The 25,097-nt window shown below is 45.6% G+C and overlaps 1 protein-coding gene across 2 annotated transcripts; it reads left to right on the plus strand.

The window, feature by feature from the left end:
- Nucleotides 1-24,893, plus strand: synpo2a (synaptopodin 2a). Of its 2 annotated transcripts, XM_072439588.1 has the most exons (5): nt 1-128; nt 13,820-13,971; nt 15,799-16,475; nt 17,480-20,373; nt 24,327-24,893. In XM_072439588.1, exons 1-5 carry the CDS (start codon nt 21-23, stop codon nt 24,834-24,836), a joined length of 4,341 nt encoding a protein of 1,446 aa, XP_072295689.1. In that variant the 5' UTR covers nt 1-20; the 3' UTR covers nt 24,837-24,893. The 2 variants fall into 2 exon arrangements, with proteins under 2 accessions (XP_072295689.1, XP_072295688.1); XM_072439587.1 differs by lacking the exon at nt 24,327-24,893 and having other exon boundaries at nt 17,480-21,934.
- Nucleotides 24,894-25,097: the final 204 nt, after the last annotated feature.

Raw genomic sequence — 25,097 nt, forward strand, 5'->3', positions numbered from 1 at the left:
CAGCCCGAGGTGGAGCAGCCATGGGCATCGGGGACTACATCTGCGTCACGCTGCGTGGTGCTGCGCCCTGGGGGTTCACGGTGGCACAGGGAGAGGGGGACACCTACAGACCCTTGGTGGTCTCTCAGGTAACTTTTAGGTGGTTAAGTATGTTTAAGTGAAGTATATTCCATTCCACTGATTTGTTTCTGTTCATCTTGCTCTGCCTCATCTCAAGTTTCTCTCCAAAGTTTGACAAAGTATTTCCCAATCATGTTTTATTTGTGCTTATTCGTGCACATTCACAACCGCAAAGCTGAACAAACCAGACGGGCAGATAATGATCTTTGACTATTCGTGCATATTTGCGTTTGGCTGTGTTTTTGGTGCTAGATTCCACAGGATCCTTATATGGTCAAGGCCAAGAGTGTGAAGCTGTGGGCTGAGATCTGTTATCACTCACAAAGACTTTGTAAATGGAGCAATACATTGTGCAGCTCAATGGATGATGGGTATTCACCTTATCGCTGAGTATGAATGCAAATCATTCATAGGTGGAAGTGGAAAATGTAGATAAATATGACACGAGTTTATGATCTTATTTCTAAATAGAGACACAGGCAGACACTATGCAGACTTGAATTGAACGTACAGGCCAATATTGACATGACTTTGCTCCAGTATTACTTCTAAAACTGTGACAACGTGACCTCCAGCATGTACAGAACCTATTTCGGTATTAATTGAAGCCAGGCGGAAACTCGCAGTTTAGTTAAACTTGCCTTGCCTAGTTTATGCTTTCACAAATACTGAAGATCTCCCAAGATCTGGCTGTCCAGCACCGAGCATGTAAATGTTTTTCTTAAAGCGCATTCCTCTCACATCAAAGCTTTCCTCGAGGAGGCTTCAGTGCGTCTTAACAGCTTCAATAGATCACCTTAATGACAATAAGATGTCTTATGCCAGCAGAGGCTATTTTTAGTTTGCATGTTCTCTCTGTGAGTGCTTTTCCCAAACAAAACACAGTCAAGAGTAAAAACATGACTGGATTAAATGAGGTTGATATTTTGGTCCAGTTTGTCCTTATAATTATACTTAAAAATACTTTCTTGACCCAAATGGGGAAATACTCCATACATTCTAATATAATAACAAAGAGTAAAAGAATAAATGAGTAAAAAGTAGTAGATAAATTCAAAATAAATGTAGTACAGATAAACGGCTACTTGAAAGAGCAGTGCATCTGGAAGTAGCATAGTAAAAGTAGTTGTAGTTACAGGTGAAGTAGTGGCAGCAGTATTAGTAGTAGTAGTAGTAGTAGTAGTTACATTTGTTGTTGCAGTAGTAGTTGTAGTAGTAATAGCAGTTGTTGATAGTTTGTTTGTTGTTGTTTTGTTCATTATTTTAGGAGTACTTTTATGTGAGTACTTTTATGCGAGTACTTTTTTAGTACACACTCCAATATAATAACAATGAGTAAAAAGTAGTAAATAAATTCAAAAAAGTGTAGTACAGATAAACGGCTACTTGAAAGAGCAGTGCATCTGGAAGTAGCATAGTAAAAGTAGTTGTAGTTACAGGTGAAGTAGTGGTAGTGGTAGTAGTAGTAGTAGCAGTAGTAGCAGTAGTAGTAGTAGTAGTAGTAGTAGTAGTAGTAGTAGTAGTAGTTGATAGTTTGTTTGTTTGTTGCAGTTTTGTTCATTATTTTAGGAGTACTTTAAGGTGAGTACTTTTAGGTGAGTACTTTTATGTGAGTACTTTTTAGTACACATTCCAATATAATAACAATGAGTAAAAAGTAGTAAATAAATTCTAAAATAAGTGTAGTACAGATAAACGGCTACTTGAAAGAGCAGTGCATCTGGAAGTAGCATAGTAAAAGTAGTGGTAGTAGTAGTAGTAGCAGTAGTAGTAGTAGTAGTAGCAGTTGTTGCAGTAGTAGTAGTAGTAGTAGTAGTAGCAGTTGTTGCAGTAGTAGTAGTGGTAGTGGTAGTAGTATTAGTAGTAGTTGTAGCAGTTGTTGCAGTAGTAGTAGTGGTAGAAGTAATAGTAGTAGTAGTAGTAGTAGCAGTTGTTGCAGTAGTAGTAGTGGTAGAAGTAATAGTAGTAGTAGTAGTAGTAGTAGTAGTAGTATTAGTAGTAATAGTAGTAGTGGTAGAAGTAATAGTAGTAGTAGTAGTAGTAGCAGTTGTTGCAGTAGTAGTAGTGGTAGAAGTAATAGTAGTAGTAGTAGTAGTAGTAGTAGTAGTAGTAGTAGTAGTAGTAGTAATAGTAGTAGTGGTAGAAGTAGAAGTAATAGTAGTGGTAGTAGTAGTAGTAATAGTAGTAGTGGTAGAAGTCATAGTAGTAGTAGTAGCAGTTGTTGATTGTTTGTTTGTTGCGGTTTTGTTCATTATTCTAGGAGTACTTTTACGCGAGTACTTTTCTTACTTCTTTCTCCAAATGCAGCTTGTATCTCCCACGCGCTGCGATCGAGCCCGTGTTGTGTTTTCGTGAGAACGCTCTTGTCGAGTGCCTGACAGACATTGCTGCGTAGGAGTGCGGGGCTATCCATTTGTAAAAGCTTCTCTCCATATAAGGACACTGTATTTTTCTTCTAATTTGGAGTCTTGGCTCGAATACAAAGTGCGTGAGGTCACTTTATTTTCAAAGCTGGCTGCGAGAAACACTGAAACCCTCGTCTGCTGAACCTTAGATATTGTGAAGGAAACAAAATGACTGGGCTCTCATCAACCCGAACACGTAACATTTGCGAGTCGCTAATGAGTTTGTCATCGTGGAATGTGCAGTGTCGAGACGCATTAGGTCTTTCTGTGAGCCTGACGTCACCCTTGTTCCCATGTCATAGATTTGTTTTGAACTCGGAAACATTAAATACCGTATTTTCCCGAGTATAAGTCGCACCGGAGTATAAGTCGCACCAGCCAAAAAATGCATAATAGAGAAGAAAAAACAAAAATATAAGTTGCACTGGAGTATGAAATGCGGTTGCAAGTGTGAAAATAACAAATAATATCATATATAAGTCGCTCCGGAGTAGAAGTATATAAGTATAGATATAAATATAAGTCGCACCCCGGCCAAAACTATGAAAAAATGTGCGATTTATAGTCCTGAAAATACGGTAATAGATTTGTTTGGAACTTGTTTGGAAACATTAGATATTCATAAAAACTGTGTTGAAAGCTACAAAAAGTGCTTTTGTTTCACAGAACGTCCTCGTGAATGATTAAGATGACAATAAATCTGTAAAAAGTGGTGAAAAGTACGGCTCAATCCAAGTACGACATTAGTGATACCGTATTTTTCGGACTATAAGTCATACCAGAATATGAAATGCGGTTGCAAGTGTGAAAATAACAAATAATATCACTCCAGAGTATAAGTATAACTATATAAGTATAAATATAAGTATAAGTTGCACCCCAGGCCAAAACTATGAAAAAAGGTGCGACTTATGGCCCGTTCAGACCGGTGCGGCAAAAGCGTCCAGTTTACATTCAAAGTCTATGTAAACGCGCGTCGAGCACCTCCTGCGTTTTTGCGGCGCGGCTTCCGCTTATTTGCGGCGCGATTCGCCGAGGAGCGCGGCGAGGCGGGCGCGCTTTTGCGTTTTCCGCTCGAGACGCTTTGACGGGCGTATAGGCATCAATGCATCAAAACGGTTCGCCGCAAATAAGTTCAGAATTTTGAGCTTTTCTGCGGCGCGGCGGTGCAGCAACCAATCAGAGATGGCGCGCCGGTGACGTACGTAAACATTTCACCTGAGAAGAACCGGCACCACAACAATGGCAGACGATATATATATATAATATATAATATATATATATATATATATATATATATATATATATATATATATATATATATATATATAGATATATAGATATATAGATATATATCTATATCTATATATATCTATAGATATATATATATATATATCTATAGAGATATATATATATCTATATCTATATATATATATATCTATAGATATATATATATATATATATATATATATATCTATATATATATATATATATAGTTATTTACTGTTCTATTTTTCCACAAAATAAATTATTTTATATTATAAAATGTGTGTCCTGTTTACATGTATCTTTTTCATATATATAATACTGGGTAGTCTGTGGGAAATTCAGTGGCTATTTAAAGATGTACTTATTTAATTTACCACAATTCAAGATCATAAACAAAAACAAACAAGGACAAGATGAGATAATCCTTTATTAGTCCACACAGTGGGGAAATTTCAGTGTTACAACGCACAAGTAGGTGCAGAAGTGGCAGTTGCAGTTTCGCCTCGTAAAACCGGAGATTCCTCCCTCTCACCCATAGAACGCCATCGTCAGCATAAAGGCTCCTCCCAACAGACCCATCCACGTCGTCAAAGATGTCCTTAATCATAACATTGAACAAGATAGGGCTACACACACTCCCCTGCGGGATCCCATTCTCCACCCCATAGACCCCAGAGTAAGCAGCGCCCACTCTGGTTTGGATACGCCGGCCAGACAGAAAGCTTCGGACCCAGTTAAACAGTTTACCCTTCACACCACACTTCCGCAGCTTAATGAGGAGCCCATCCTTCCAAACCATATCGTACGCCTTCTCCACATCAAAGAGCACCGCAATAACCTTTTCTTTCTGAGCCCTGGCCAGCTGGATATCAGATTCCAAACACAACACGGAATCCATGGTGTTCCTGCCCCTACGGAAACCACTCTGGTGCGCGGGAAGCAAACCCTGACTCTCCAAGAAGTAATCCAACCGCTCGGTAACCATGCGCTCCATCGTTTTCCCGAGCTGCGACGTCAAGGCAATCGGCCTATAACTTGAAGGGTCAGACGCTGGCCTACCCGGCTTCAGAACCGGCACCACCGTAGACTGTTTCCACGCAGATGGAACACAACCTGAATCCCAAACACGGTTGAAAAGACCCAGGACTAGCCCAAGCGTGTCATCAGTCAAATGAGAGAGCATGTCATAGCACACCTCATCTTTACCCGGGGCTGTCTGTTTCGCCTTAGAAAGTGCTCTCCTTAGCTCAAACAAACTAAACGGAAGGTCAAGGTCATCTTGAGTCGAAGGCTGGTGCCCAATCAGCTCAGAATTCTGGGCCAAAGTACTCTCCCTGTAGTGCCTTTCCGCAGGTGAGAGATTGTCAGAGCTGTGCACCGACACAAAGGTGCTGGCCAACAGTTCAGCTTTGTCAACGTCGCTGACTGCTTCAACACCATTCAGTATTAGGACCGGGGTCCCATGATGGCGCTCAACCCCATGCATCCGCTTAATCATCCCCCAAACATCCCCGAGACGCGTTTCTCTCCCAATTTTGGAACAATACCGCCTCCAATAGGCACTCTTGGCCGTTCTCACAGTTTTCCGCACAACAGCGCGGGCCCTCTTGTAGTCAATGAGGGCACCCTCAGTGTGGGCAACCCTTAGCCGGCGAAACGCCGCATTTCTCGCCCTAACAGCATGACCACATGCTTCAGTCCACCACGGCACCCGCTTCCTATGTCCACTACCACCACTCTTAGGAATCGTGCCTACCGCTGACGTGATGAGCGAGACAATTGCACTATTGAGATCATCCACCTGAGTCAATCCTCCTTCCTGCAGAACCCTAGAACCATCATCAGCTTTCCTCAGGAAAGCCCCCCAGTTCGCCCTTGCCAACTGCCACCTCTGGATCCTCGTCCCCCTGACCACACAGCTGCCAAAGCCAATCACGGTGCGGACTAGATAGTGATCGCTACCAAAAGAAAGATTACCAAGAACCTCCCAACTACAAACACCAGCTAACTCCTTGGACACAAGTGTAAGATCTATTGCACTTTCCGCACCGGTCCCCATATCATAGCGGGTCCCACCCCCATCATTCAGACAAACCAACTCCCTTTGATTGATAAAACCCTCTACCACCTGCCCATACCTATCGGTACCACTACCGCCCCACAAAGCGCTATGCGCATTAAAATCCCCACACCACACGGCCTTTCTCCGAACATCCTTACCGACACTATGTAAGGACTCTAACGTTAACTCACCACACGGATTATAAAGGTTAACCACAGTAACAGCTTCACCACCCAGCCAGACCCTCACCGCCAGAGCCTCCGTCGCTTTACTCACACTGACAACAACGTAATTTAGGTAATCTCGGACAAACACAGCCACACCTCCGCCTCTACCCTGCTCCCTATCATTCCTAACACACACATACCCTTGTATCCCAAAACCCCACCTAGGTCGTAACCAAGTCTCCTGCACGCACATAACGTGAGGCTTGTTCAACAAGGTAGAGACAAAATGCTTAAATTCCTGGCCATTAGCACGAAGACTACGCGCATTCCATTGCAAGACAACCACCGCCATTATGAGCCCCCGGAACCTGACGGCGCATCGGGAGCCCCCCCACTCCCACTGCCAGAATGGGGCAGGGCGCCCTCCCGCAGCGCATCCTCTATCTCCGTCCACTCGGGGCCCCCAGCTCCAAAGTACTTCCCTGCAGCCTTAGCGATGATCTTAGTCTTTTCGGATCTCTTCTTGGTTTGACCAGTACAGTTAATCACTTCCACTATAAAGAGGAAGAAATCTTTCCTCTTCACAACCAGTACATCCTCCGCACCCACAGGGCCTCTGCCCGTGGAAGCCACACTCACAGGCATCCCAGTGGGGACCTCCCCCTGGCCGCGGGCAACGCTGCCCCCTCCCCTGTCGCCTAGGACACCAGCAGCACTGGCAGCCCCCACTGCATCCACCGTCACCTGACTACCAGACACCTTCTTGACCGCATCCGCGTAGGATATGCCTTGAGAGGCTCTAACTTTTTGCACCTCCGCAGCCCTCTTGCTGAACACGCATTCCCCGTAGGCAGAGCTATGCTCTCCCCCACAGTTACAGCACTTGAGTTTTGCTCCGTCGTCACACTTCCCATACTCGTGGTCTCCTGCACATTTACCACACTTCTGCTTCCCTCTACAGACCGCTGCAATATGCCCAAAGCGCTGGCACTTGAAGCAACGCAGGGGCGGCAGAACATATGGGCGTACGCCATAGCGCATGTACCCAACGCACACCACACGAGGCAGGATCCCACCTTCAAATCTAATCATTATCGACAGGCTGTCACACCTTACCCCATCCCGGGTCATCTTCAACCGCCTAGCATCCACCACCTTAGCTCCAGTCAAATTCTCCTTTATGTCATCCACAGATGTCGTCGTAGGGACGCCTACTATAACTCCCCTGACCGTGCCTCTTACAGCATCAGACACAAGAATGTCCTTCCCCCCAGACACTTAGCGTCAATCGCCTTCCTTTGCTGAGCCACGTCCTTGCACACGACCAGCAGCGAGCCATCCCTAAGGACACTCGCATGCTTGACCACTCCCACAGCTACAGTCAGGCTCCTTGTCAACGCCATCGGATCCCACCCCTTAAAGGACGCATTATCCTGCGCGAGCTTTATGAACACCTTACACTCTGAACTCACATCCCCGACATCTGCAACCCCCCCGCCCTGCTCCTCACTGAGCGAGCCCTCCATAGACGAGCAAGAAGACGCCCTACGCTGCACAGGATCAGTGGCTCCAGGGGAGTCCTCCCCGCTGTTCATATTGTCACCGACCAGGTCACGCTTCCTCTTCTTCTTCCCCGTCATACGGACCGAGGCGTTCCTCTATGTTGCCGTAATATCCAAACTGTTGTCGTCGTTGTTTTTTATGGCAGTTGGCATCCAAGTGCACGAGGTATTGTTGTTGTTGTGTCAGAGACCAACCGGCTTAGAGCGCCATTGTTTCAGAGACCGACCGGCTTTCATGGTATTGACTCAGCTCGGATCACTGGTGGATCCAGACACGCCGCCGAGCGTCTCCGTTTTTGGTCTTTGAAGAGCAAATACGCAAAAGGCACTGTCTCAACTTTGATCCGCCATTAGAGAAGCCAACACCTCCACTGCGCATGCGCACGCGGCAAACGCGCGTCTGCTTACTATATTTCGTCTCCGCTCCGCTGCGTCGAGAACGCGGCGTATTTGCGTTTTTCTTCATGCGTACTTACGTCCAACTTCGCCATAACGCGCGAATAGGCGTTTGCGGTTTGAACGGGCCATTATAGTCCCAAAAATACGGTAGTTTAAGGAGGTCGTTGTTGTTCTTTATTGGAGTACAGCTGAATGTTTGTATCGTTTGTATCGTAGTGTTCTGTCCGTGAAGCCTAAATGAAGCGCATGAATCCTAATCTGAATGTGCCGTGGGGGACGTTTCCTCCTGACCCGGGTGCTGTAGGGGACGTTTCCTCCTGACCCGGGTGCCGTAGGGGACGTTTCCTCCTGACCCTGGTGCCGTAGGGGACGTTTCCTCCTGACCCTGGTGCCGTAGGGGACGTTTCCTCCTGACCCGGGTGCCGTAGGGGGCGTTTCCTCCTGACCCGGGTGCCGTAGGGGACGTTTCCTCCTGACTCGGGTGCCGTAGGGGACTTTTACCTCCTGACCCGGGTGCTGTAGGGGACGTTTCCTCCTGACCCGGGTGCCGTAGGGGACGTTTCCTCCTGACCCTGGTGCCGTAGGGGACGTTTCCTCCTGACCCGGCTGCCGTAGGGGGCGTTTCCTCCTGACCCGGGTGCCGTAGGAGACGTTTCCTCCTGACCCTGGTGCCGTAGGGGACGTTTCCTCCTGACCCGGGTGCCGTAGGGGGCGTTTCCTCCTGACCCGGGTGCCGTAGGGGACGTTTCCTCCTGACTCGGGTGCCGTAGGGGACTTTTACCTCCTGACCCGGGTGCTGTAGGGGACGTTTCCTCCTGACCCGGGTGCTGTAGGGGACATTTCCTCCTGACCCGGGTGCTGTAGGGGGCGTTTCCTCCTGACCCGGGTGCCGTAGGGGACGTGTCCTCCTGACCCGGGTGCCGTAGGAGGCGTTTCCTCCTGACCCGGGTGCCGTAGGGGGCGTTTCCTCCTGACCCGGGTGCCGTAGGGGACGTTTCCTCCTGACCCGGGTGCCGTAGGGGACGTTTCCTCCTGACCCGGGTGCCGTAGGGGACGTGTCCTCCTGACCCGGGTGCCGTAGGGGACGTTTCCTCCTGACCCGGGTGCCGTAGGAGGCGTTTCCTCCTGACCCGGGTGCCGTAGGGGACGTTTCCTCCTGACCCGGGTGCTGTAGGGGACGTTTCCTCCTGACCCGGGTGCTGTAGGGGACATTTCCTCCTGACCCGGGTGCCGTAGGGGGCGTTTCCTCCTGACCCGGGTGCTGTAGGGGGCGTTTCCTCCTGACCCGGGTGCCGTAGGGGACGTTTCCTCCTGACCCGGATGCCGTAGGGGACGTTTCCTCCTGACCCTGGTGCCGTAGGGGACGTTTCCTCCTGACCCGGGTGCCGTAGGGGACGTGTCCTCCTGACTCGGGTGCCGTAGGAGGCGTTGCCTCCTGACCCGGGTGCCGTAGGGGACGTTTCCTCCTGACCCGGGTGCCGTAGGGGACGTTTCCTCCTGACCCGGGTGCCGTAGGGGACGTTTCCTCCTGACCCGGTTGCCGTAGGGGACGTTTCCTCCTGACCCGGGTGCCGTAGGGGACGTGTCCTCCTGACTCGGGTGCCGTAGGAGGCGTTGCCTCCTGACCCGGGTGCCGTAGGGGACGTTTCCTCCTGACCCGGGTGCCGTAGGGGGCGTTTCCTCCTGACCCGGGTGCCGTAGGGGACGTTTCCTCCTGACCCGGGTGCCGTAGGGGACGTGTCCTCCTGACCCGGGTGGCGTAGGGGACGTTTCCTCCTGACCCGGGTGCCGTAGGGGACGTTTCCTCCTGACCCGGGTGCCGTAGGGGACGTTTCCTCCTGACCCGGGTGCCGTAGGGGACGTTTCCTCCTGACCCGGGTGCCGTAGGGGACGTGTCCTCCTGACCCGGGTGCTGTAGGGGACGTTTCCTCCTGACCCGGGTGCCGTAGGGGACGTGTCCTCCTGACCCGGGTGCTGTAGGGGACGTTTCGACGTTTCCTCCTGACCCGGGTGCTGTAGGGGACGTTTCCTCCTGACCCGGGTGCCGTAGGGGACGTTTCCTCCTGACCCGGGTGCCGTAGGGGACGTTTCCTCCTGACCCGGGTGCCGTAGGGGACGTTTCCTCCTGACCCGGGGTCGCAGAGGTCATGACAGCTCTGTGTGTGTGAGTTGTGATGGGATTTGCCGAGGTCGTGTATCGTGTGATTCGATACCAAACAATGCTGTGTTTTTGGAGGCATTGCATGAATTCATTAAAATAAACAGTAGTTTGAAAAATGTGGAACTGGACGAGATCAGCACTCACAAGTACAACGGCCTAACTGATGACTCCATATTCATTATTGTTATTTTGACTATTACACACAATTTTTACTCAAAACCTGATGAACATGTCTAGTCAAGTATAAAAATAATCATATTTTGATCATTATTTTCATTATTTGGACTTTTCAGACTGAAAGACACATGCCATTTTATAACAAAAGACAGCAAGATTTATTTAATTTAATGTTAAAAAGGAATAAACAAAATCCGTCACAACTTGCCAGTATAGGGGAAGTATCCGGAAGGGCATCTTTTTTTTTCTTCATACTTTTGCTTTTTAGTGAGACAAACAAACAATGACAATAGCAACATAAAAAAAATATAGAGAAAAGACAAAAAAGACGACAACAAAAAATAAAATAATAATCTATATCATTTATTGAAAAACATATATATATATATAGGGCATGTGACATAAAACCTGAAATGGCAAGGCAAGTGTATTTGTAGACCACATTTCATACACAAGGCAATTCAAAGTGCTTCACACAACAGGAAAAATGCATTAAAATCACAAAGAAATTACAGAAACAGAAATCCAATAAAATTAACTAAATAAATAAAAATTAAAACAAAAATAAAAATACAAATACAAATACAAATACAAATGGATGAATAATGGATCCATATGTGGCTGAATACTTCTAGAACATGGATGTAGTGACCAGAAGAAAAAGAGTTGTAGTTTGTTTTGTGCTGAACTCATTCCAAGTCAGACAAAATAAATGTGCTTATGCTCAGCACCAGGAAGACGTTCAGACCTTTTTATGTATACAACAGATTTGTTTTGATTTCTGTTTGTACAAAAGGACGAATCCCCAGCTGTGCCTGGAGACCCCCAGTGTGTGTAGTACAAGAAGTAGTACAAGAAGTAGTACAAGAGCTACCTGTGCGGCAGCTGGAGATGTTTGTGTGAAATGTAAAAACATAATGACTTAAAGCTGCACAGAGCAGGAACAGCCAGGAGCAAAGCATCATGGGGCGGCACGATTCTGTTCAAACCAAACACATTACAATGGTAAAGAGATTTCCATTACTTAAGAAGGCAATTTTCAAATAATTAAACCAGAGCTTGTTAATTAAGTACTTTTACTTTTCTACCTATATTTTAAACATGATAATTTGGCACTATAGTAGGTGTAAAAGTATTTAGAGGAGGAGGAGGAGGAGTAGTAGTAGTAGTAATAGTAGTAGTAGTGGTAGTAGTAACAGAATTAGTCATCGTAGTAGCAGAAGTACTGGTAGTCAAAGTAGTTGATGAAGTAGTAGCAGAAGTAGTAGTAGTAGTAGTAATCGTAGTCGTAGTGGAAGTAGCAGCAGAAGTTGATGTTGTAGTAGAAGTAGTCATAGCAGTAGTTGTAGTAGTAGTAGTAGTAGTAGTAGTAAGTAGTAGTAGTAAGTAGTAGTAGTGGTAGTAGAAGTGGAAGTAGCGCCAGAAGTCGATGTTGTAGTAGAAGTAGTCATAGCAGTAGCAGCAGAAGCAGAAGTAGTAGTAGTGGTGGAAGTTGTAGTAGCAGAAGTGGTTGTTGTTGTTGTTGTTGTTGTTGTTGTAAAAGTATTCGTAGTAGAAGTAGAAGTAGTAGTAGTCTGAGTAGAAGTAGTAGCCATTTATCTTTATTCGTGTACAAATGGAGTACTCTTATGCTCTACTAAAGTACCTCATGTACTGAATACTTTAGAGCTTGTTCTTTGGCACAAACAAACAAACACAGCCGCAGACATATCCCCAGTGCAATGACAGTCGGGGGATTACACTGTACACGTCTTTTGAAAGTTATTGGAGTCCTCGGAGGCAAACAAATGTTTCCCTTCCTTTTTTGGAGCCGCATCAGTTGCTGTGGCGTCTCAGACAAGCTCTTCTCCCCTAAGTGAGGTGTGAGTCCCACAGGCGAGCACAAAGGCTGCCTTATACGGCCAGTTAGCTCCCTCATATAAGTCATGTATACACTCCGATGGCTTTTATATGCACCTACTCGCTCTGTAAAGTCACTCATAAAAGATATGTTTATTCACCGCCTTGTTAATGCCCCGTGATCAGACTATTGTTAGATTTCCTTTCCTGAACAACAGAAGAGAACAAACTGCTGACTAATCTCAAAACACTTTGGAATCACCAAGCAACAATGCAGTATTTTCATTCCTGTTTGTAGTTCTCTGTCACTCTGTTATCTTCATGAGTTCAACTGGTACATTCCAAATAGCTCTTTTTGTTGACAGGCATTTTATGGTTGGTAAACAGTGTGGTTTGTGGGTGTGCGATGCCCTCTAGTGGCCACATTGTTGTATTACATTGTTGTGCATCCTTTCATTTGGTCCACAGTTATTGCTTCTACTCTTTCCAGTTGTCGTTGTTGTCATTCATGATACAATTTAGATTTTTTTAAACTGTTCTGTTGACTAGATAGTATGTACGGCACAACATGATCATTGGAAAGAAAGGTTTAATGCAGGAGTGTCCAAACTTTTTTCACCAAGGGCCGCATTTTGACACTTAAACGGGGCAGAGGGCCACAAACAACTTGACAATGTCGAATTTGTTGAATGACAAAGTGAATCATTCGAAATTTTGCATTTGACGTAATTACGATGAGCCTCCACACCTCTAATTATACCTAGAACATTAATATTAGGTTTGTATAACATCAATATGCCTGAATTTTCCCAATTTCATGGTAAAAAGTACTACTTTTTGTTGTTTGGGCCGACATAGCAGGAAGCTGGAGGGCCAACAGAAATTGGTCTGAGGGCCGCTTTTGGCCCCCAGGCCCTAGTTTGGACATGCCTGGTTTAGTGCAACAACTGAACTAATCACACATACATTAAATTAAGATTGTAAAGAAATTGTGGTAGAATCTGACATTTCAAAACGTATTCAAAATGTGTGAAATCAATTTTATTCTACTCTATGCCAATTATTTGTTATATTTGACAGTTTTTCCCTGTATCAGGTATAGATAGATCTGTGCCTTGGACTTGTCAGATTTTACAGTGCAAATGAATGAGAGTAGCAAAAGGACATTAGTCCAGATGCAGGCGCTAGTCCAGGATTTGTTCCAAATGTAGTCTCAGTTTAATCACAATTTTGATGTGTGGTGATGTGAGAGTGTAAAAAAGCAGCTTCAGCGACACCAAATCTGATCATTTGAGCAAGAGCAGTGATTTATCTAAAGCAGAGCAAGATCTCCGTTTCATACTGTTCCCTTACTCTGGATAACAGCCTCAACATATTTTTAACATTTTCTTTCATAGCTATTAAAGCCACCATCCATCCCTCCTGCTGTACAAGTGGCCTTTGTGCAAAATGTACGAGGGATTTATTAAATAGTCTCATTAATGGACCGTTTTATAGGCCACAGGAAGCAATTATGGGCAAACGAAGCGATTCTTCCTGAACTCAACTGCAGAGGCTTTTTTTTTTTTTTTTTTTTGGATGGCCCTGCAGATTTTAATGGGACCACAGCGATAATATGCAGCTGTGATGAACGGTAGAAAATGTCTGTTCTTCTGCAGGTAGAAGATGGCGGCTGTGCCTTCCAGGCTGGTGTTCAGGAGAGTGACCACGTGGTGTCCATCAACGGAGAGCCCAGCGCCGACTTGACGCTGGAGCAGGCCCGATCTCTCATCGACGACGCAACGGACTGTCTGCAACTTCTGCTCAAAAGGTAACGCGCACAAATAAATAAATAAGACGTATTCTACAACTCCAAATCCAGCATGTGTGGATTAGGCATTGAAAATCTTGAAAAGAAACTTGATAATAATGGTTCATATCCTAAAATATTTGCAAAGTGTTAGCAGCAGTGCAGCTTAAAACCCAACAGACCTTTAATAAAGTGTTTATTTTACCATTATTATTAGTATTATCTTGTCTTACGCTAGCTGTTTTTTATTTTATTTCATTTTATCTTTATTTTTCCCCTCCATTCCTTATTAGGAAATGAGAGGTTTTGCCTGTAGGAGTTTTTGTTTATAAGAGTTCTTCTATTGAGAGTGTTTTTTAAACTTCCTATAAGTTATCTGTCCTTTTCCTCTGTATCTACCTGCAACAATGAAATTTCCCCATGTGCGGACAATAAAGGAATATCTTATCTTATCTTATCTTAAAACAATTATTATGAGTTTGGAAGCTTGATTGAGGCGTATTTGTAAATAGATTTCATGTTTTTTTGGTTTGTATATACGACTGTGATGGAGAATAGTCTCTAAACTTCAAAATGTTTCTAAAGTCTTTGTGAAAAACATTGGAGAACTTTACTTTGCCTACTGCAGCAGACTTGGAGGTCGGTGATGTTGCTGCGCTCCATAAAATCCAAGTTGTCAACAAAATGGAGATTTGTTTAAGACTTTAATCAAGAAATGTTATCTTGAAACCATTCTTACATCTGTATTGCAGTCGCACAATGGTATTTCAATTTAAAATATGAGGATTTGGTTTACACTATAAACAACATTCTTACTTTGGGAATTTGGTTATGTAGAATATGCAGACACTGTTTGTAATGTTATCATACTGGCGCTATATTAGCATTTAGATAGCATGTTGTTTTATGACTTGTTTACTCTCTTAGACAAAGAGATCCACTGCAGTGTGTGTTACTGAGTTAATGCTTGTCGGCTATGTTTGACCTTCCACTCAGTGTAAGGTGTTGTAGATTTATGTGTGCCGTGGCCATGCAGCTGCTCAGACGTTACCCAGCGGGCGCAGTGAGGCTGGTGACGCGTCGCTTCAATGGGGTCATCAAAGTAATCCATAACCAAATACTAACTAATACTTATGCAAGCCTTAGTTAAACTACAGGACTAATTTGGATGATTCTTTCCTGGACAGTTTGGCTCTTGATATTTAACAGAACTAGACCAGATGATGATGATGTAACCATATTTTAATCATCACTGTGGTATCAAAGCCTTTCCCTCACTACCAAAATCGAGTTTGAAGTTTTTGTGTAGCGTACGGATGGGACAAGCTCTTAATAGTGAGAATTGCCACCCTAACCCTAGAATGAGCTCGTGTGTAACATTTGGCTCGGACAAGAAAGGGTTAATTAAGCACTGAGTTTACATCTCTTCAAACAGCAAAGAATATTAAACTAAATAAATACAAATTGTCAGGCCTTAATCACATCAATGATTTATTGCAAATTGTGTAAAAATGTCCAAATCTCATGTTGTGGGAATTGCATCTCGTTTCGTAACTTGTATGACACTCCAAAGTTTCTTCTTTATTGCATGTTAAAAGAATATATCACATTTCCAAGTACAAGTTAAAAGGGTACAGTAATTAAATAAAAAAAAGTTCAATTTAGAACTAAAAGAGCTTATTACATCCAGTGCTACTAAAGTTTCTAATACATATTTTGCTTCTACACTACTGTGAGCAGAAACCATCGCTATTTTCCCAAATATCATTACAATATCTAACTATGGCTCCAAACAAATCTTCTTTTCACATTTCTCATCTATTTTTTCCTGCCCCCAATCTCTTCTAGATGCAGCAGCGCCCCGTCCGAAGACAGCGACCCAGACGAGACCTCCTGTGGTGATGGTTTGGAGACCACTACATTGCACATCCTGTCTCCCAAACACCGACCTCCGAGCCCCAGGGACCTTTACATCTCCGAGTCCCAGGATGAGGCGTCCTACGGGGGGATGGACAGTGAGGGACCACAACTCCTCAGCACAGAGTTGCATTTGCCCCATCAGAAATGCCTCGAATCCACCGCTGAAGACGTTTTGATGACTCTGACTCCTGGGAATGTGGTTGAGCTCCAGGTTTCTGTAGCGAAGTCTACGCTAGATTGTGCTGACAGGGCGTCTGTGGAGAAAACTATTGATACAGGGGACGCCTTTGCAAATCAAGAAACCGCTGAAGACGCTCACGACGATCCACAGCGGAGTAGCCATCACGGGGTGGTACTCGGCGCTCCCGCCACCTCGCGCCAGGTGGAGGTCGTCCTGCAAGGAGCGGGGAGGGGTGACGAGGGTGCGAGACGTGGGGTGGGTGGCCCCGAGATCGGCTGCGAAGGAGAGGAAGAAAGTCAGGAAGCGCACGAGCCATTTACTGTGACATTTGCCGCGGAGGAAAGTGCGGCGACCGAGCATCGAGACTCCGGGGAATCCGAGGAAGATCCGGACCAGCCACACAAGCACAGGGCGAGACATGCCAGTGAGTACCAGATGTTATTACACTTACTGCGAGGTGTTTTTGCATGTTAAGGGCAAGGTTTGAGCAGTAAATTGCAATTGTCAACACCATTCTGAACTTAAAAGAGCAGCACTCAAAATTGTGGTTGGGGGGAATGTGACTGAAATGCAAAGAATCACTTGTTTTACGTCAATCTTTTAGCTCATTATAAGTTTTGAAAAAAGATAGCAAAGTAAATAGGGTGAAATATCTATTATATGAATTGATTGGAGTAGATATTGCTGAGTAGTTTCGATGAATTGTGTTGGGGACATAAATACACGGGCGCGCTGACGATGGCTTTGACGGACACCACCATGTGTAACTGCCCCTGTCACCTGAAACCCCCTCACTGGCTGTTTAAACCGGACTAAAAAAGTCATCTCATTGCTCACTCCCGCTGCTGCTCCCACCTTCAGGTTAGTCTTGTTGATATAGAAGACTTTTTATCAATGCATTTTGAAGAAATGGGCATTATTCAGTCATGATTTGATGTGGCAAATTGTTGTTTTCTTATATTCTAGCGGGTGTATGGTTTGAGATGGACTTGGAGGGCATTGTGCATTCATGCTATCTTTAGGGTTATGGTTCTCATAATGTGCACCGAGGTGAAGGACTCATTTGAAATAGGGCATTGTCTGAATAAATTAATATTAAACATGGGTCAATGGGTTTTATGTCGGTAGGTTTTTGGATGTGCATAGTCGTGTATTCACTTGCAGTTGAATCCAAAATGTGTTATGCATTTGCTAGACTACGCAAAACGAATACCACTGTTTAGTCAGTAGTTGTTTTGAGTCATGTTGATGTATATTTTTAAAAGACAGTATAGCACAATAACATAGCATTTAAAACGCTTCAAGATCAAGCTAGATACAGAATAAAACAAGCTTTATTTGACACACAATCGAAATGTATTAAAATTATGCAGTTTATCCCTTTTTTTAAACCAATAATAATAATAATGCAATGTGTTTGTTTTGCAGGGCTCAGGCGCAGTGAGAGCCTGTCCGAGAAGCAGGTAAAGGAGGCCAAGTCCAAATGTAAACGCATTGCCCTGCTTCTGAAGGCTGCCCCACCCAACCCCAACAACAAGGGGGTGTTGATGTTCAAGAAACACCGGCAAAGAGCCAAGAAATACACACTAGTGAGCTACGGGACAGGAGAGGAAGACCCCGAGTCGAGAAGCGAGGAGGAAGAAGATGACCAAGACTCACATGCTGTTGAACTGACTATTGTGCCATCCAAAGATATTGAGCTAACCAATGCTAACAGTAGTACAGGTGTGCTAAAAATAACCTTTGATAAGGGTCTTCTTGAGCTAGAACGCAACTTGAACAGTCTGGTTAAAATGGAGTGTGATACAAAAGGAAAAGGTGCATTCATGTTTGCTCAGAGACGTCTGAAGATGGATGAGATTTCTGCCGAGCATGAAGAGCTTCGGCGTCAGGGTATACCGGTGGATGGAATACAGGAAGTTCAGAAGAAGATGGAGGAGCATGCTTACATGCAGTCTGCCATTGAGGGTCACGGATATATGGATGTCAATATGCATCAGCAAAGCCAGCAGCAGTATCACCAGTATCAAGGGCAACAGTACTACGAGCAGCAGCAGCAGCAGCAACAACACCACCAACAACAGCAACAACACCACCAAGAACAACAACAGCACCACCAACAACTGCAACAACACCACCAACAACACCACCAACAACAGCAACAACACTACCAACAACAGAACTATCATCAACAACAAAAAAACTATGAACAACAGCAGCAAAACTATCAACAGCAGCAGTACCAACAACAGTACGAGCAGCAGTATCAGCAGCAGCAATTGTACCAGCAGCGAGAGTACCACCAAGAGCAGCAGCAGTACCAGCAGTATTCTGCAAATATGAACGGAACAATTCAACAGCAAACCAACGAGATGCAGAGCTCTCTAAGCAACCGCACCGCTAAACCATTTACAGCACAAGACATGACACCTGTGGCTTATTCTACTGCAAACGGGGACAACCAAGAGAGCCAAGGAGAGCAAATCGCGTCACGTGATGAGCGGATATCTACACCTGCCATCAAAACAGGCGTCCTGCTGGACACGAGACGAAGAACTGGTGGCAAACCCATGTTCAGCTTTAAAGATGCTCCAAAGGTTTCACCAAACCCTGAGCTTCTACACCTCTTACACAGGGGTGATAAGAAACTGGGCTATGAGTCAGGGACTGAAGAGGACTATCTCAGCCTTGGGGCGGAAGCTTGTAATTTTCTTCAATCTCCAGGATTTAAACCAAAAATTCCTCCTCCTGTTGCTCCAAAGCCAATGATCAACCCTAACGCTCTGCCCTGGGCTGTGCCGCTGGAAGTGACCAACCAAGACATGCCTCAGTGTGCTGAAAATAGCATGATAACACCTGCTGTGCCCCCCCCTACTGACACTACTCCTGCTACAGAAGTGGAGCCAGCACCTGCCTCTGATCCCCCCGCCCCCTCTGCCCCACTGGAGGCCCCTCCCACCTCTACTGCTGAGGAGCAGCAGTGGAGTGTGCCCACAGACGAGCCACAGCCACAGGCGCCACAAGTCGCTGTAGCTCCTGAGGACAGAATTCAGATGAACTCTGTACACCAGCCTGAGCCCTCTCCTGCCACCTCATGGCCTCCAGCTCAGCCACAGCCTCAGCCCTCAAACTCCTGGCAACAGGCCCCTCATCAGGTGCCTCCTCACTCTGGGCCTTCCCCACAGCCCCAATGGGTGACCCACCAGCCTGGTCCGGTCCAAGCGCCTCAGCCGCCGACTAACTCCTGGAGCCCTCAGGTGCAACAAGCTTGGGCTCAGGCTCCAGAGCAGATACCAGCCCAAACTCAGGTCCAGCCTCCTTGGGCTCAGGCTCCAGAGCAGCCGTCCTCCCAGCCGCCGGTGCAGCCTCCTTGGGCAAAGGAGCAGCCTCCCCTGCAGCAGATGCAACCAGCCTGGACCCAGCCTCAGGAGCAGCAGCCTCTGACTTCGTGGGTGCAACAGCCACAACAAAAACCCCAGGTTCAGCCTCCGTGGGGGCAGCAAGTCCCAGAGTCTCAGCCCCAGCCCCCATGGGTGCAACAGCCTCAGGCTCCTACTCAGGGGTGGCCTCAGTCCCATGGTCAGCCTCAGCCTCAGCCTCCCTGGGTTATGTCTCAGCAGCAGCCATCATGGAACCCACAGCAGCCTCAGACCCAAACTCCCTGGATGCAGTCTGGGCAAGCCCCACCTCCGCAGCCTCAGGCTGCTTTAAACCCTTGGGCCCCTGTGCCTCCTCAGCCTCAGGCCCAACAACCTTGGGCTCAACAGCCGCCAGAGCAGAGCCAGCAGCCTGTAAACGCCTGGGGTCCAGAACAAAACCAACCCCAGCAACAACATCCATGGGCCCAGCAAGCTCCTCCACCACAGGCCCCTCAGCAGCCAGCAAACAACTGGGAGCAGCCTCCAGTGAAGACCTCTCCACAGCCCCCAGCTCAGACGCAGCCTCCGCACTCCTGGGCACAACCTTCACAGCCCATCCCTGTGAGCGCATCGCTGGTCAACACTCAACCTTCTCCAAAGCCATGGCAGGCTCCACAGAGCAGATCCTCTCCTCCACCTCCACCTCCACAGAGAATCTCCTCCTTCACGTTTGGCCAGCGAACCTCCTCACCTGTGAACCCCATGGCCTCAGTTCTTCCCACGTCTGCAGGTCCTGCCTATGAGATGCTCGCTGTCAAAGGAAAAGGAGCGGACATGTTTGCTAAGAGACAGTCTCGAATGGAGAAGTATGTTGTGGACTCCGAAACTGTGGAGGCAAACAAGGCAAGCCGTTCAACATCACCTGCTACGTCTTTACCCACTGAATGGAAATACTCGCCTAATGTACGTGCCCCACCGTCACGAGCCTTTAACCCTATGCAGTCTCCTCTGTATCCTCCTGCTGCCCAAACATCCAAACATCCTCCTTCTAGTAGCCCTTCTATTAAATCTAAGAAAAAAGAGAAACCGGCCGCTCCTCCCCGTAAACCCCTTAATGTCTTAGAGGTAATGAAGCATCAGCCGTATCAGCTCAATTCATCCCTGTTTATCTTTGGACCAGCAGAAGAGGCTAAGCCCCCTGCTCCAAAGCCTGAGTGCCCTCCTCCTAATCCTAACCCACCTGCAGAAAACCAGCCACAGATTTCATATGAGCAAATGGCAATGCAACAGGCAGGGCAGATGAGCCCCCACTATCCCCCACAGGGTTATGGGATGCCAATGCATCCGATGGGTCAGCCAATGATGCATGAGGGCCCCTACCAGCAGCCCCCACCCAACATGTACCACTATGCTTACCAGCAGCCCCCAGGCCCATACCAGCAAATGTACAATCAGCCTTATCAGCAGCCACCTCCACTGGCTTATCCAGCCCAGGACCCTCAGTCCCCTAGCTCTCCCTACCAACAGGCCCCACAGGCCCCTTACCCTCCAACACACAGCCCCCCCTACATGGCTGCCCCCTCTATGCAGTACCAGGCTCCCAGTACAGCTCCCAGTACAGTTCCCAGTACAGCTCCCAGCTATCCCATAGCAGCTAGACCAGAGTCTGCATCAGCCGCTAACCCCACCACTGCCCCTAAACCCAAATTTATGGCTAAAAAGAGCTCGGCTCAGGTGTGGAAGCCGTCAGCAGGTGATAAAGAGTGAAACTGGCACAAATTATACATTCTCATTGAAGCTAGTGCATAGAACTATACAATATTTAAATCGTGAGCTCACTGAATGTTACTGTTCATATGATATGTTTTTTATGTTCATACTGGCACAAATAACATATCCACTAAATGGTAAAAGTAGAATGTGCACGGATGCAGGGACTAAGTGACCTTAGCATTAAGATGGTGACAAAAGTAAGTTTATGACCGTGCCTAATGTGTGACTGAAACAAACATTTTTATTTACAGTAGATAATAATCAGTTAGATTAGATAGAGAAATATCCAGGGGATATTTCATGTTATTTTTTTACATAGTTTATGTAACTTCATTTTGGAAATTAAGAGAAGACAAACCCACTTCAATTAAGATTTGAACAATTTGAAAGAAAATTTTTTTGTACAAGTCTCAGCTCTGACTTTTTCACTCACGTATGTGGGTTAACTTTATTTAAAGACTAGACCAGCTGTTGCATCATGTTGTATTCTATTTATAAAGTGCTTCTTGAGAGGGAGCCCTGAGGTTTCAACTTTCAGTTTCAACTTAGGCCACTGAATAAGACCATTTCTCTCTCTTATATCTGCTGCCTCTGCCTCTTCACAGCATTTTGCTTTTCAAAAAATTGTCAACGTGCCAATTTTCCTGCATTTCTGTTTTATTCATGTTCCACCTTTTCCTTGTGTTTGTTTCTCCTTCTTGCACTTTCTGTATGATTTCACTGCTGTGCCATTAAATGTAAATGTACCCCCGTTTTCATTTCTTACCTTTTATTTAATTTATTCCTTAATCCTTTACCTTCACACTGTCTTTTTATTGCTTAAGTTTTCACTGTATCCTCTTGCTCAACAAAGTCATGCACATATTTCACCTAAATTGATAGTAGTTATTGTAATTATGTGTCGTTATTATGTGGGATTATCATTTTAATAGTGTTTTTTGACATCAAGAGCTCAACATTCACATTAATTGCAGTTTATTGGAAGCCACAGACACCTCATTGCCTTAAGTATCCTCTGTTGAGCCATTTAACTAAAGGCTTGTGTTGCACATTCCCTCACAATGACTAAGTGATGGTGAATATTATTAGACTGAACAGAAATTACCTCATAGACACTGGGTTACTCTGTGGGTCACTGTTAAAGCCATGTGTGGGGTGTCACTTCTCAGAACGGGGTGGACCTCATATCAATTAGTTCTCAAGGTCTTTTGCTATATTTAATTAAATATGATAAGGTGATAAATGACAGTACCACCATTACATCAACAGCCCTTTAAACTGTTAAAGGACCAATAGGACCAATACTGCAACAAAAAAGCTGAATATTCCAGGCATGTAAGAATATAGTAATTTTTTTCTATGTATGTTATTATTTGTATGTATTTTATATTAATTCATTGTATTTAGTGGAAATTTGCTGGGCTTGGGTTACAATTTTTGGCCATATTTCTCCACAGTTTTGCATGAGACAATATTATAATTCAATTTATCGGACAATATTACCATTTACATTATCCCCTTTACACATCGCTTGCCAATACTGTTCTGTACTGTTCTCTTTTTTCCCCATCTTCTCATGTTTCACCTCTTTCACCACATGATGGCAGCACTGCACTGGTTTGTAAGGTCACTTCTATACACATGATGCTTAAAGGCACCATACTATAGTCTGTGCTCTGTATAGTCTCTATAGTCTTCTCACCCTACACAACCTCTTTTCTGTCTAGGCATATTACTGGTGGCTGGCTGGAGCGTCTCACCATTTACTGAAGGAGAGGGAAAATGTAATTAGAACCAAATGACTGCGGCGTAGCCTGTGAAACCCACTTTGATTCTGGGAAACAGTGGCTCCAGTTCAACCAAAGTGAACAAGGCTAAAAGCGTTAAAGAGCTTTAGCGGCCCATTTAGTTTAGCTTAACATTATTGACACACGTTTACAATGAATTACAAGCCAATTTACAGGCCAGATGTGGTGTGCTGAATTCTGTGGCATTGCAAGGGTGTCCCGGGGCCCCAAGCGAAACATCACAAGTGGCTTAAGACTGCACCTCTTCTTGTTTTTTACATTTGAACTTAAAAAAAAAACGATAAATCACCTATAAACAGTGGTGTGGTTCCTCTGCTTTACAACAATAATGCCACAGTTAGTTTTTGCAGTTGCTGAAAGCTAAACTACAGTCAATAAAGAGACAATGAAATGTTATTACTATAATGAGCCTGCTGTAGTATAAGGACTGCGTCTGGGGGCCCCTGGTGATCAAGGATTCCCAAGCAATTGCCTGTCTTGCCTGTTGGGTAGCTACGCCTCTGGCTGAATGTAAGAAGAAGCAGCCTCTAAGTGTGCAATGGTCTGCTAAAAAATGTCCCCCATGGATATAAATATTAGTCATTCTTATTCTGATTCATATCTGTCTCAGAGCAACATTTAAACTAATTTAAAGGATAATAGCAGAACTACTGAAATATCATATGCAATTCGATTATTTTTGTTAATGATTTGGTCCACAAACGTCTCACATTAATCATATGCCTTACAATCTTTTCAACAACTGTGCACAGTGAGAAAAATATTCCTCCAGTTCATTTTTATTGACACGTTAAATGTTTTTGTTTCGATATTCTTAACTTCTCTCCAGCTCAATATTATAGATGAGGCTCTTTTAAAACTAGGCTTATCATGCATGCATTGTGATTACACAGCACTTTTCCAGACGCTCAAAGCCACTATACAATTTCATACATTATTCATCCACTCCATATTAGCTCTACGTAGATACAGCTGCCCTGGGGTAGACTGACCGAAGCGAGGCTGCCGAACTGTGCCATCTGCTCTGAAATGTCTTGCTCAGGGACACAGCGACTCCATGTGGTCATCCATCCAAGTACTGACCCAGGCCTAGCCTTTTTTAGCTTCCGAGGTCAAACAAGATCTGGCATTGACATGGTGGATTGGCCATCTCAATACTGCTGTCAGTGTGTGAGCTTTTCAGAACTTTTAACCAATTTTAAAATGTCCTTGTTCCGTTCTTTTTTTTTTTTGCTCTGTTCCATGTGTTTTCATAGAACTTGTTTGAGTTGGCCGCGCCCGCTCAGCCAAGCACAATCCCCACTAATATAAACATGTCTGGCTTTTCTTTTATAGGCGTTTGGCAGGAGCTACTCTCTTTCCCCACCGACCAGAGTGCCATCCACGGGCCAGCAATCTCTCCCACCCAGGCCAAGAAAGCCTCTCACGCCCTGGGAGGCCGCGTCCCGTCACCCCTTAGGCCTGGTGGATGAAGCCTTCGCCGTCCAAGACCTACAGCACACGTTGGCATCGTCCGTCCACTTGGCGGCGCAGCGCAAAATCCTGCCCGAGCCCCCGGCGGATTGGCAAGCCAGGGTGTCTTATCAGGCTCCCAAGAAATCCGGCAGCCAAACGTGGAGCCAAAGCAGGGGCCACGCTCGGGCACCCTTGCCTTCGTTTGTGTCGCCGACCAAAAGCAGATTCCCCGGCGTCTCCGGCGTTACGGGATACAGATCGCTGCCCAGACAGTGGCAGGGGCAGAGGTCAGTGACTAATTTGTCCTCTTCAGATCAGAAAAGGCCACAAGGGGCGCCGGGCTACAAATCAGTGTACAATAGTAACACCAGCTGGAGTTGGAGGCGATAGGAACCCACCACCTGTGTGCAGTTAATAAAGCGACCCATGGGATGACGCTATAGCAACAATATAGACATTTAGAGGCTGCCAAACATGTGCAAGGCGTTAATATGCAAGCCCAATTCAGAAGTAGACGTCGCTATAAAACGCAACTTAAAACAAATACATACTTAAATGTGACCTTGGAGCTTAGAAAAAGTTGTTAAAGTGAGAAAAAGAGATTAATTATGATGATTTAATTGGTCAGACCTTATACGTTACCATTATCGT

Source organism: Eucyclogobius newberryi, unplaced genomic scaffold (genome assembly GCF_026437365.1).
Source record: "Eucyclogobius newberryi isolate DKJ021-1_F unplaced genomic scaffold, fEucNew1.0.hap1 SCAF_97, whole genome shotgun sequence".
Classification (NCBI taxonomy): domain Eukaryota; kingdom Metazoa; phylum Chordata; class Actinopteri; order Gobiiformes; family Gobiidae; genus Eucyclogobius; species Eucyclogobius newberryi.

Excerpts from the sequence above, each read along its gene's own strand:
- synpo2a (XM_072439587.1), top strand. The coding sequence starts at position 21 with ATGGGCATCGGGGACTACATCTGCGTCACGCTGCGTGGTGCTGCGCCC. Across the intron at positions 129-13,819 it reads GACCCTTGGTGGTCTCTCAG|GTAGAAGATGGCGGCTGTGC; the intron begins GTAACTTTTAGG and ends GTTCTTCTGCAG. Across the intron at positions 13,972-15,798 it reads CTGCAACTTCTGCTCAAAAG|ATGCAGCAGCGCCCCGTCCG; the intron begins GTAACGCGCACA and ends AATCTCTTCTAG.